This window comes from Lipotes vexillifer, unplaced genomic scaffold (genome assembly GCF_000442215.2).
Source record: "Lipotes vexillifer unplaced genomic scaffold, Lipotes_vexillifer_v1.1 scaffold1094, whole genome shotgun sequence".
Taxonomy (NCBI): domain Eukaryota; kingdom Metazoa; phylum Chordata; class Mammalia; order Artiodactyla; family Lipotidae; genus Lipotes; species Lipotes vexillifer.
The window spans coordinates 2600081-2613010 of record NW_006792775.1 but is presented as its reverse complement, the minus strand read 5'-3'; the positions used below and the strand labels follow the sequence as shown (position 1 = coordinate 2613010).

Below are 12930 nucleotides of genomic sequence, written 5' to 3'. Positions count from 1 at the left end.
GGGGGGGTGGGGGGGGGGGGTCACCTGCTCCAGGATGAGCAGGTGTGCAGGTCACTACACGTTCTGGACCCCGTCCAGGCCCTCCAGGGAACCCCCACTTCAGCAAGCACACAGGTGATTCTTTGTCATACAAAAACCTGGGGACCATTGTCTCCCACCCCCTGGAGGGGGCTTTTGAGCCAGAATTCTCTGATTTTGCCTGAGTGTTCGGGATAGAGGTGGCATCACTGCCCTGGGGCCAGGGCAGTGCCCTTCTGTTCTGCCACCTCCTCCGTGGTCAGCTGACCTTCTCGAGGGCACATGCTGCTTCTCACAGCCTCGATCGAGCCTTTGTGCAAGGCTAACCTAGTTCTGGGGAAAGTGGACTGGAGCCTTCTTAGGAAGGGTTCACTCCTCTGGCGTCTTCTCACTTTCTGTGGCTTTGTCAAGGCAGCCCGGCGGCTTCAGTGACCCATCACTTGGGAAATGACAGGAGAACCAAAGGACATGACAGCTCTTTATTCTCTGTCTCTTCACGGGCGTTTCCAGCTTGGGTTAGGCCCACTGTTGACACAGGTAGCTGTCCACAGCCCAGCGGCAGGAGCGGGGGCCCAGCCATCCTGTGTCCCCCGGTGGTGCCCAGAAGCAATTCTTGCTGTCCTGCACCTGTGTGTATGAGACAATGTCCTCATAATATAATTTGATTCGTGTTTTTTTTCTTCATAAGGGAAGGAGTAACGTCTATGAGTTAAAACTTTTCCCTTTTCTGTAATTTGTTGCAAGTGGCAGAACCCCCATCTCACCTGGGTTCAAAGGAATAAGCATCACCTCCTAGAACACAGGCAGCACGTCCAGGCCAGGACCCCAACGTGATGACTGCCGGGGCTCTGGCTCCACCCCTCTGTCACTGTCCATCTGGGCCTTCCTCTGTGTGGGCTTAATTTTCACTTGCCTCTTGGTCACAGGATGGCTGCAGGAGCTCCAGCCATGCGTCTTCATGCAGCCCCATTCAAAGGCAGAAGAGGGGCCCTTGCTCCTCATGGGTCTTTTTAAGAAGCTTTCTCAGAAGCCCCAGCAGACATTTATCGACAGGATTGTGTCCTGTGCCGTGATTAACGAATCACCGGCAATTCAGTGGAAGTTCTCGTGGCAACGACAAGAGGAAAGGGCTTTGGGTCGGCAGCACCACTGGCTGTCCCCTCTCCCTGGACCCCCAGTGCCTACCTTAGAAGGCATAACTCATCGGTGCCATTTGGCACACCTATGAAAACAAATTAGACGTGTGAGTGAAAAAAAACAAAACAAAACAGGAAATCACGATTTCTCTTTGTAACTCCCTTCTCCAGGAAGTCCTCACCGCCACGTTGGATTTGGAGGACGTCAGAAGCTACAGGGCAGAGATGTCATCTCGAAACCTGGCGGTAAGTGCCTATAGACACACACACACGGGATGCGCGTCAAAGACACAGGATTTTTTTTAATAACAGCTTTATTGAGATGTCATTCCCTTACCACACAATTCACTGATTTCGGCACACGATTCAGTGGTTTTTAGTATATTCGTGGAGTCAAGCAGCATCACCACAATCAGTGTCAAAACATTCTCATCACCCAAAAGAAACCCAGACCCATGAGCCGTTACTCTCCGTCCACCTCCCCCAGGGCCCCCGGCAACCATCAGTCTGCATTGTGTCTATGGATTTGCCAATTCTGGGCGTTTCATAGAAATGGAATCATATCATATGTGGCCTTTTGCGTCTGACTTTTTTCAGCGAGAATAATGTTTTGTGGTTCATCCATGCTGTAGCGTGTGTTAGTGCTTTATTCCTTTTTATGGCAGAATAATATTCCACTAAATGGATAGACCACGTGCTGTTTGTCCATTCATCTGTCAGTGCACGTCTGGACCATTTCCACTCTGTGATGAATTGTGCTGCTGTGGACACATGCCGGGGTGTCTGTATGGACGTGTTTGCGTGTCCTTTGTTATATACCTGGGACTGGACTGCAGCGTCCTGTGGTGGTTCCCTGTTTGACTGTAGGAGGCCCTGCCAGACTGTCCTCAGCCACTGCCCATCTCACTTCCCCCCAGCGCTGTGCAAGCGCTCTGGGTTCCCCACATCCCTGCCAGCGTTTGCTACATCCGTCTCTGTTCTGGCCGTCCTGGTGGCCGTGAAGGGTCACCAGTGGGGTTCTGAGCTGTGTTCCCCACTGGCTGCAGTCATCCCGGGGGCCTGTACGGGTACCAGCACTGAGGGGTTGTCCTTCCCAGGCCAGCAGGGTGAGCCCCTACCCCCGCGTGAAGGTGGACTTTGCCCTGTCCTGCCACGAGGACCTGCTGGAGCCGCTCTCTGAGCCCGTTGAGTGGAAATACCACAGTCCCGCCGAGGAGATCAGGTGGAGCCCTGGGGGGGGGGGGGGGGGGGGGGGGGGGGCGGTCCTGTTGTCCCCCGGGGAACCCCCCCCAGTCCCCTGCTGCACCGCCAGGTGGCGCTGCGGGGCCAGCGTGTCCTGGTCTCCAGAGCCTGCACTTGCAGCAGCCGGAACCCCTGGCCCAGGCCCAGCCCTGCCACTCCTCGCCCTGGGCCCTTGGGCACAGAGACGCTGTTCTTGCCTTCCTGTGCCATTTCACACCCGGGCCAGTGATAGCACCTGCCCCCTGGGGCTGTTTTGAGATTTCAAATGAGATCATTCACGCAAAGTGCTTAAAACAGAGACCTGGGCATCGTGCTGGCGGCTCTCATGGGCACTGCGCCCACCTTGGCACCTGCCCCCAGGTGAGCTGTGGACCAGATCAGCAGTTCCCCATCCTAATGCTTCCCATCGTTCCCCAGCCTTGGACCTGCATGCTGGCTCTGGGATTTTTTAAGACGTAGCCAACAGGTAAGGCGTCAGTGTCTCACCAGCTCCCTCTGCTGTTTCTCCCGGTCGGTTTGCGTTTGATCCTGCGGCAGGCTGGTGGCTTTTTTTTAATGCAAGCATTTCGTGGCTCTGCTTCCATTGGGAGGGAGCCTCGGCTACACTAGCCAGAGCCCAAAGGTCCCGCTGAGTTCTGGCTCCATCTTTGGGGTCCTGTCTGATGACACTTGAGTTACGAGACTCCCCGCCTCCTGCCAGTTTCGTGATCGTGCGTGTCTGTAATTCACCATGGAGACCCAGCCTTAGACCCTCCACAGTGGAGGTCCCTTTGCCTTCTAGAAAGTCCATCCTGGAACGTGCAGGGCATCTTCTCCCCTCCCCCAGCGAGAGTATTTTGTGGGCGCTCATTTTTGCAGGGGGAGCCGGGCTCATCTGGGGGCGCATTGCTTCCCAGAGGCCCTGCTCACACCCCCGTCTGGTCGGCCCGTTCCAGGCGGGGTTCTTCCTGCCCCTGAGCGGCGGGCTGGACAGCGGGGCCACCGCCTGTCTCGTCTACTCCATGTGCCACCAGGTCTGCGAGGCTGTGAAGCATGGAAGTAGGTGACGTCTGGGGCCCGAGCAGGTTCCAGGGGGTCAGCCTGTGGGAGGAGCCTGGGGAAACCCAGGTCCTGGGCATCGTGGTGGAGGTCGTATTCAGATGTCGCAGAGTCGCGCCCGAGTCCCAGGGCCTGGGGACAGCAAGGCCGTTAAAGTCCCTTCCAGGGCCCACGTGGCTGTGTCCATCAAGCCACAGGTGCCTGTCGCTGCCACGTGTCGACAGTGTGGCCCCAAGAAAAGAACAGGGGCCGTGGGGTCGGGCAAACCCACATTCACATCCTGTCACTCTGTGCGGTGACATCGGTCATTCCCTCAGTGTCCGCGGCCGAGAAACGGGCATCGCAGGGCTGATCTGGCGAGGTTGCCGTGCGGCGGAGAAGGGATTAAACGGTGCAGGCACCTGGCACACGGCACGTGCGCTTCTGTCCGGTGGTTTTCAGGTCAGGAAGTGCTGGCCGACGTCCGGACCATCGTGAACCAGACCAGCTACACCCCCCAGGACCCCCGGGAGCTCTGTGGCCGCATCCTGACCACCTGCTACATGGCCAGCGAGAACTCCTCCCGGGAGACGTGCAACAGAGCCGGAGATCTCGCCCAGCAGATCGGAAGGTAGCTGGTCAGTGGCATCGGGCACGGCCAGGTGGCGGTGACGGCGGGCAGCTCCCCCCAAGGCCACGTTTGTGGGTCAGTGAGCACCCCAGAGGCGAGCGGTTTCCCTCCTCCCCCTCCTCCAGCTGGGAGCACAGGCAGGCCCTCGCCCCAGCTGGGAGCGTGACCTACCCTCTGCCCCCTTCCACCTGGCGGCCTCTGTGCCTGAGGAAGGTGAAGAGAGGGCATCTTTCCACACAGGGAGACTCGGCTCCATTCAGAATGTTCCATTTATTCTGCCTCCAAGGGAAAAACAAGAGGCTGCCCGTTCTGTATGCGGAGCTCAGTTAAAAGCTGTCCCCGCGCCGCACTTCAGCCCCCAGGGAGATGCCCAAAGGAAGTGAAAGCAGGGACGTGAACAAATATTTACACATTTGGGTCCGTGGCAGCGTACTCACGGCAGCCAGAACAGCTCAAATGTCCATCGACAGCTGAGTAGGTAACCAAAAGGTGGTTACGAGGGGCTGATATTCAGCCTTAGAAAGGAATGTAGCGCTGACACAGGCTACAACGTGGATGAACCTGGAAAGCGTCATCCTGAGTGAAAGAAGCCAGTCACAAAAGCACAGATATTGTGTGATTCCATTTCTTTGAAATGTCCAGAATATGCAGATCCACAGAGACAGAGAGTGGGTCAGTTGTCCTCGGGGGCTGGAAGAGGAGGGTGTGGGGAGAGACCGCTCGTGGGCACAGGGTTTCCTTCTGGGCTGATGGAAAGTTCTGGAACTGGAGGTGGCGTCGTCAGTGTCCTCAATGCTGCTGAATGGGGCACTTGAAAATCGTAAATTCTGTGTTCTGTGTTTTTGTTTTACTGTCTGCACACCTTCCCATTCTCTTCCCAGCCACCACATCAGTCTCAACATCGACCCAGCCGTGAAGGCCGTCGTGGGCATCTTCTGCCTGGTGACGGGTAAAAGCCCTGCGTTTGCAGCTCACGGAGGAAGCAGCCGGGAGAGCCTGGCCCTGCAGAACGTACAGGTGTGCCTCCCAGTTGGGGCCGTTGTCCTCACTCGGGGGCCGCAGGGAACCCGGGGGACAGCCGGCACTGGGCTCAGCAGCCTGCCTTAGAGACCCCGAGTGTGCAGCCTCGCAACAAGGATGGGGGTCTGCGTGTGTGTGCGTGCGTGTGCGTGAGAGTGTGCGCGTCAGCGTGAGGGTTTGTGAACGTGGCGTGTGTGCAAGTGCGTGCATTGTCTGCATCTTTGGGGGGGCGGCTCAGATGCAGCCCCACCTTCCAGGCGGCCGCAGGGGAGCTGGACCCTGCGTGGTCTGTGGAGGGAAAGAAGGGGCCTGGGCTACAGCTGCCTGGGTCTGTCCTGTCTCTCTGTCCCCTTTCTGCGGGTGCGGGTGACCTTGCCCAGCACTGCAGGGAGTGACAGGAGGGACCACGGTCTCCCCCGCTGGCTTTGCAAGGGAAAGAGGGGGCCTGGGCTACAGCTGCCTGGGTCTGTCCTGTCTCTCTGTCCCCTTTCTGCGGGTGCGGGTGACCTTGCCCAGCACTGCAGGGAGTGACAGGAGGGACCACGGTCTCCCCCGCTGGCTTTGCAGCCCTGTCTCGCCGCGGCCTCGGGCTTTGGTCCTTCCATCTCTGTGGCTGAGCGCAGGAGCCCACGGTGTGGGTGAGGGGGCCACGGGCTCCAGGCCGCTCTGGACGCTGGAAGCTCCTGCATCACTTAAACTCTCCTGTCCTCCTGAGGTTGCTGGGGGAGCCCCTGCCCCGAGCTGCAGGGAGGCGGTGTTAGCATGCACGTCCCCCACCCCCGCCCCACGCGGATGACGTTCCCCTCCTGTGGTCCAGGCGCGGGTGAGGATGGTCATTGCCTACCTCTTCGCTCAGCTGAGCCTCTGGTCCCGGGGCGCCCCAGGCAGACTTCTCGTGCTTGGATCTGCCAACGTGGATGAGAGGTGTGTGTGCCCTTGCTCTGGATGAGTCCCCTGGTTGACCCACGGCCACTCCGGCCGGGTCTGTGTCTCCCTTAGCTCCTGATGCATCTTTGAGAGCAGCCAAGCGGGGGAAGAGGCACAGGGGTCAGGTGAAAACGATGATCTCTTCCGGCCTGTAAATCCCGGCCCTTGCCCACGGACCGGACCCTGTTCCTTCCGTCAGCCATCCATTTAACGGGGCAGGGAGTGATGTTACACCCACCTCGGGGTTGCTTGAAGGAGCCCCGCTCAGGGCGGCACAAGTTTTAATCGCTCCTGTCTGGGACCCAGGGGCTCTTACACCCCAGCTTTGCACCCTCGTGGCAGCCTGGAGGGCTGAGTGGTTGGTCTTTCTCTTGAAAAGTGGAGAGAGGTCAGCCGTGTGAGTGCAGGTGGGACAAAGGCCAAGCAGTACCCACAGCACGGGTCAGCAATGGCCTTGGAGGTGGGGGGCTTGGGATGCGGGTGGAGAGCTGCGGTCATCCAGTGGTCCAGCGGGAATAGGGTAGCGGTGGTGGTGGGCTGCAGAGGGACGGACGCCTCGAAGGGGTGAGTGTCCTGGGGTTGAGGTGACAAGTGGGCACAAAGTCGGTGGCTCCAAGACGCAAATGAATTACCTTACAGTTCGGTAGGACAGGGGTTCAACACGGATCTCCCTGCGCCAGAGTCAGGGCGGCACAGGGCCGGTTCCTTCTTCAGGCTCCGGGGGAGAAGCTGATCCTCGCCTTTTCCAACTCCCGCGGGTGCCTGCGTCCTTTGGCGTGTGGCCCCTTCCTCTGTCTGCAGAGCCCATGGTGCAGAATCTCTGCGCCTTTCCCGTGGCCCCAGCTCCCACTGACTGACGCCCCCCGCCCGCCAGTTCTCTCTTCCACATTTAAGGACCCTTGTTTTTTTGTTTTTGGTTTTTTGGTTTTTTGGTTTTTTTGCGGTACGCGGGCCTCTCACTGTTGGGGCCTCTCCTGCTGCGGAGCGCAGGCTCAGCGGCCGTGGCTCACGGGCCCAGCCGCTCCGCGGCATGTGGGATCCTCCCGGACCGGGGCACGAACCCGTGTCCCCTGCATCGGCAGGCGGACTCTCAACCACTGCGCCACCAGGGAAGCCCTAAGGACCCTTGTGATTGCATTTAGGGCCCACCCCATAATCCAGGGTAATCACCCATCTCAAGGTCCTCAACCTCGTCTCATCTGCGGAGTTGCTTTCACCCTGTATGTGTATGTATACAGGTTCCGGGTATTAGGATGTGGGCATTTGGGGGCCACTCTGCCCACCGCAGGAGGTGTCTGGCAGTGGGGAGGTGGCCCTGCTTCTGTGGGCTGAGCGTCCATGCCTGAGGTCCTGCCCCTGCCTCCTAAGGACCTCCATCCCTCAGCTCCGCACTCTGCTGGCCCCAGCCCTCCCCTCCCAGACGGGCCGCTTGCAGGTGGCTGCTGGTCAGTCCCCAAGCTGCTTCCCGGCCCAGACGTCTCGTCTGGCTTGCTGGATACTCCTCCTTGGCTGTCCATAGCCTCTGCCCCTTCCCCAATCTGCCCCAGCACATCAGGCTTCTCCAAGACCCTTGAATCTGCCAAGCTCTGGCCCCAGGGCCCTGGAAGGAGCAAGTCTTCGGATGCCCAGGGACTGGATGGCCAGGCCCCCAGGTTCATGGAATCTGCAGCCCCTCGGGTCTGCTGCATGGGAACTGCACGTTCTTTCTCCTGGTGCAGCCTCCTCGGCTACCTGACCAAGTACGACTGCTCCAGCGCAGACATCAACCCCATAGGCGGGATCAGCAAGACGGACCTGAGAGCCTTCGTCCAGCTCTGCATGGAGCGCTTCCAGCTTCCCGCCCTGCAGAGGTGCGTGTGCGCCCACGAGGCCTCAGCTGTGGCCCCTGAGCCACCGGATATGCGTCTCCGCACAGCCCCGGGCCACCCTCGCCCCACTCAGCCACCTTCCATAGCTCCCATCTCCTGATGGAAACAGTCCTGCCCTTCAGGGGCGCTTGCGGTCCCGAGACCGGGCACCCCCTTCCTTCCCGTCGGTGCTGCCCTGGCTCTGGCCGGATCAGGCACAGCTGCTGCTTCCCTCTTCCCCTCACCACCGTTCTCCCACCGTCGTAAGGCCGGGAGGTCTGTGTATCCCTCCGTCTTCGGGCTGAGCAGTGCCTGGGGCTGTCATGGTATCTGTTGAGTTAATACGCAGGTGTTGTGACTGACCTCTGTGTGTCTCGGCCACAGCATCCTGGTAGCGCCGGCCACTGCCGAGCTGGAGCCCTTGGCCCACGGACGGGTGTCCCAGACTGACGAGGTAACGGCGGTGGCTTTGTCACTGTGCATCTTCCCCCACCTCCCTGCTGCTGGGTTCCTTCCCGGCCTCCTTTCTGCCCCAGCAAGCCATGCTCCATCGCTGGGTCCCGGCCTGGGAGCCCAGCCCACGGCCCCAGTGGCCATGGCTCACGGCCCTATCCGCTCCACGGCATGTGGGATCTTCCCAGACCGGGGCCCAACCCCGTGTCCCCTGCATCGGCAGGCGGACTCTCAACCACTGCGCCACCAGGGAAGCCCTAAGGACCCTTGTGATTGCATTTAGGGCCCACCCCATAATCCAGGGTAATCACCCATCTCAAGGTCCTCAACCTCGTCTCATCTGCGGAGTTGCTTTCACCCTGTATGTGTATGTATACAGGTTCCGGGTATTAGGATGTGGGCATTTGGGGGCCACTCTGCCCACCGCAGGAGGTGTCTGGCAGTGGGGAGGTGGCCCTGCTTCTGTGGGCTGAGCGTCCATGCCTGAGGTCCTGCCCCTGCCTCCTAAGGACCTCCATCCCTCAGCTCCGCACTCTGCTGGCCCCAGCCCTCCCCTCCCAGACGGGCCGCTTGCAGGTGGCTGCTGGTCAGTCCCCAAGCTGCTTCCCGGCCCAGACGTCTCGTCTGGCTTGCTGGATACTCCTCCTTGGCTGTCCATAGCCTCTGCCCCTTCCCCAATCTGCCCCAGCACATCAGGCTTCTCCAAGACCCTTGAATCTGCCAAGCTCTGGCCCCAGGGCCCTGGAAGGAGCAAGTCTTCGGATGCCCAGGGACTGGATGGCCAGGCCCCCAGGTTCATGGAATCTGCAGCCCCTCGGGTCTGCTGCATGGGAACTGCACGTTCTTTCTCCTGGTGCAGCCTCCTCGGCTACCTGACCAAGTACGACTGCTCCAGCGCAGACATCAACCCCATAGGCGGGATCAGCAAGACGGACCTGAGAGCCTTCGTCCAGCTCTGCATGGAGCGCTTCCAGCTTCCCGCCCTGCAGAGGTGCGTGTGCGCCCACGAGGCCTCAGCTGTGGCCCCTGAGCCACCGGATATGCGTCTCCGCACAGCCCCGGGCCACCCTCGCCCCACTCAGCCACCTTCCATAGCTCCCATCTCCTGATGGAAACAGTCCTGCCCTTCAGGGGCGCTTGCGGTCCCGAGACCGGGCACCCCCTTCCTTCCCGTCGGTGCTGCCCTGGCTCTGGCCGGATCAGGCACAGCTGCTGCTTCCCTCTTCCCCTCACCACCGTTCTCCCACCGTCGTAAGGCCGGGAGGTCTGTGTATCCCTCCGTCTTCGGGCTGAGCAGTGCCTGGGGCTGTCATGGTATCTGTTGAGTTAATACGCAGGTGTTGTGACTGACCTCTGTGTGTCTCGGCCACAGCATCCTGGTAGCGCCGGCCACTGCCGAGCTGGAGCCCTTGGCCCACGGACGGGTGTCCCAGACTGACGAGGTAACGGCGGTGGCTTTGTCACTGTGCATCTTCCCCCACCTCCCTGCTGCTGGGTTCCTTCCCGGCCTCCTTTCTGCCCCAGCAAGCCATGCTCCATCGCTGGGTCCCGGCCTGGGAGCCCAGGGCTCAGCGTCATCCATTGCTGGCCTTCAGTGTTCAATTCGGGTCTCTCGAGGTTGGAGCCGGGAGGGAGGTGATGAGGCGAGTGGGGGTGGGGGGGCTCGGTTCCATCTCCAGCAGAAGTTTTAACCTGTCCCCCGGCGCTGACTTGCTGTCACTCACGAGACACATCTCTTTTGTCCCCAAGGAAGACATGGGAGTGACCTACGCGGAGCTGTCGGTCTACGGGAGGCTCCGGAAGGTGGCCAAGATGGGGCCCTACAGCATTTTCTGCAAACTCGTCTACGTGTGGAAGGACGTCTGCACCCCCAGGCAGGTAAGCCACGTGCAGTGTCCTCAGGGAGTCGGCAGGTAAGGTCACCTTGTGGGTGGATTTGACTCAGGAGCAGGTGGCCACGGTGTGACGTTAAAATGAGAACACACTCTCTCTCTAAGGAGCTACGGTCCAGTTTTAGGCTCCCAGCAGCCCGGGCCTTCCTTCTGCGCTGGCTGGGCCCCATCGTAACAAGCAAGCTCCTCCTCCTTTTTGGGGGGGCAGAGGGCAAACTCTGAGGTTGGAATATCGCTGCTTTTCTGCGAGTTGTCAGGCTCATTAGGGCCGAAGCCCACAGACAGAGTGGTCCCCGCAGAACCGCCTGGAAGCCTCGTGAGATACATCTTCCCGGGACCCCTGACCGGGTCTCCTGATGCAGCTTCCGGGGTGCTGGAGTCAGGAGCCCGCGTCTTCAAAGCTCATCCCGCTGCCCCAGCCCGAGCAGTGGCACCGGTCCACTCCTGCCTTTCGGGGGGTTCCAACGCAGCCGTGTTGCAGGGGGTGGGTGCTGTTAGCTGGCACAGCCCAGGGCAGTGCTGCCAGGAACACCAGCCTGGGGTCTTTCCGGCTTTGCCAGCATCAGGCCCTGAGCATCCCTCACCTCCCAGGTGGCCGACAAAGTGAAGAGGTTTTTCTCCAAGTATTCCGCGAATAGGCACAAAATGACCACACTGACCCCCGCGTATCACGCCGAGAGCTACAGCCCAGACGACAACAGGTTCGATCTGCGGCCGTTTCTGTACAACACCCGCTGGCCTTGGCAGTTCCGCTGCATAGAAACTCAGGTACATCAGGCAGAAATGGTTTTTCTCCCTGTCAAAGGTCTGTTGAGGGAATATCAGCTCACGTCCATTGAGGACTGAGAAGCTTTTTAATATATACGGTGGCATTTTTTAGCGTCCGTCTTTCTGCAAGGGATCCAGTATGTTTCAAGTCAATCAGAGCATGAGCTATTTTTGGCTGTGCTGAGGATGCTAAAATTAGGGGCTACAACACTGTGTCAGTGTGGTACCAATCACTGTCACTTCTAGACTACCAGGGTATCCAACTGGCTTCACATCTTCTAAACCATCTGTTTTTCCTTTTTTCCCCTAATTGCCTAATAATAGAGCCATCTTGCCTGAGAATTCAGGCTTCTTTTATACTAACAGCGGAGGGCCTGGAGTCAAACATTTCCTGGCCCCGGAGGGGATGATTTTTTTCTTCCTCCCTGCAGCCATTCATAGGTGGGCCTGGTCAGGATGTTTCCTGTGAGCTAAACAAAGGTATTTTAGCTTAATGTTCATGACCTGGGAGGCGGGGTTGGGCCAGAGATGGGCCATTTTGTATAATTTAAGCTTATAGGCAATATCCCTTTAGTGACGAACTAGGGGCTGGAGCTAGTCGGTGGGGAGCCGGGAGCAACCGTGAGGAGATGATGTGCAAACTGAGATGGGACTGAAGCAGCGCTGCAGGTCCGTGGCCGTGGCCCTCATCCAGGGGTCGTCAGGCAATGTCTGGAGACATTTTTGGTTATCATACCTGGGGAGGGGTCTGTGCTGCTGCATCTAGTGGGCGGAGTCCAGGGATGCCGCTAAAACACCCCGTAGTGCACAGCACAGCCTTCTCCCCCTGCCAAGTATTAGTCAGCCGTGGGGCCTCGCTTCCACCAGTACGCACTCAGGAGTGGGTTCCCTCACATCAGGCCTGGGGTTCAGAGGGTGTGCAAAGACCCTCAAATGGAGAAAAACACATGTGGGTAAAGATGGAACTCACCTGGAATCTTCTAGCCCAGCAGTGACCCCCCGTGCCCGGGCCAAGGCACATCCTTCCGGACTCTGGATCCACCCACATCTCATCACTGAAGGTGCTGTCGGAGGACCTGCTTTTTCAGTCCCGTGACAGCGCCACTCTTTCGGGTGGATCGGTGCATTGTGACGGCCTAGCCGTTCAGGTCCTCGTGGTGACGCTGCATCCTCTCTTCTAGGTTCTCCAGCTGGAGAGAAGACAGCATCAGGCCCTGGACGGCGTGGACTGAGCCCGGGGCCTGCGCAGAGGGCTCCCCTCCCGCGAGAATGCTCCTGCTACGTCTGCCTTGCTGGTGACTGTGCAGGAGTGGCTGGCGTGTCGACAAGCCCCGCCTGACATATTTCAAGGAGAGGGATCTTTTCGGTCTAGTTTCTTTAAAAAAGGCTGAAATACAAGAGGATGCGATTTTAAACCCTCTTCTTGTTTTTTTAAATTAATTTTTATTGGCGTGTAGTTGATTTACAGTGTTCCGTTAGTTTCTGCCGTACGGCAGAGTGACTCAGCCATCCATATACATACATCCGCTCTCTTTTAGATTCTTTGCCCATAGAGGGCATTACAGAGTCTGAGTAGCGTTCCCTGTGCTGTACAGCAGGTATTGGGATGGACATACACAGACTTATATATATAAACCCTCCCCTCTTCCTGAAGCGAGCGCTTTCCCCAGCCCCTCTGGCCCTTGTGCAGCATCTCCTCTGAGTGTCACCTGAGCTGAAGGAGGATATTCCAGGCGGGGATGGAGGAGGCCCTGGGGGGTGGAGGGTGGTTCTAGAACGACTGTCCCCACCCGTCACCCACCCTTGCAATCTTCAGTAGTTTTGCAAAGCAGCCCTTTCTCCTTTTCTTCCTCTGTGCTTGTGTATGATTCTTCTCACTGTAAACAGGCCCATTTCCCTGATGTCTCTTTCCTGGTCACCGTCATTGTCATTCCGAGGACCTAAGCGTGCAGGGATGTAGATTTGCCTCCATCCCGTGC

General features: G+C 58.8%; 1 protein-coding gene across 1 annotated transcript in view; it reads left to right on the top strand.

Moving 5' to 3' along the window:
- The window catches only part of NADSYN1 (NAD synthetase 1), a 36264-nt gene extending 24045 nt beyond the window's left edge, over window positions 1-12219 (top strand). Inside the window, exons 10-21 of the mRNA XM_007465965.1 lie at window positions 1326-1400; window positions 2252-2376; window positions 2814-2862; window positions 3332-3434; window positions 3876-4044; window positions 4926-5061; window positions 5882-5988; window positions 7710-7841; window positions 8223-8292; window positions 10041-10169; window positions 10775-10951; window positions 12133-12219. Coding sequence (XP_007466027.1) covers window positions 1326-1400; window positions 2252-2376; window positions 2814-2862; window positions 3332-3434; window positions 3876-4044; window positions 4926-5061; window positions 5882-5988; window positions 7710-7841; window positions 8223-8292; window positions 10041-10169; window positions 10775-10951; window positions 12133-12183 — 1323 coding nt within the window. The 3' untranslated portion in view covers window positions 12184-12219. The remainder of the gene's footprint in view (window positions 1-1325; window positions 1401-2251; window positions 2377-2813; window positions 2863-3331; window positions 3435-3875; window positions 4045-4925; window positions 5062-5881; window positions 5989-7709; window positions 7842-8222; window positions 8293-10040; window positions 10170-10774; window positions 10952-12132) is intronic.
- The last annotated feature ends 711 nt before the right edge of the window (window positions 12220-12930 follow it).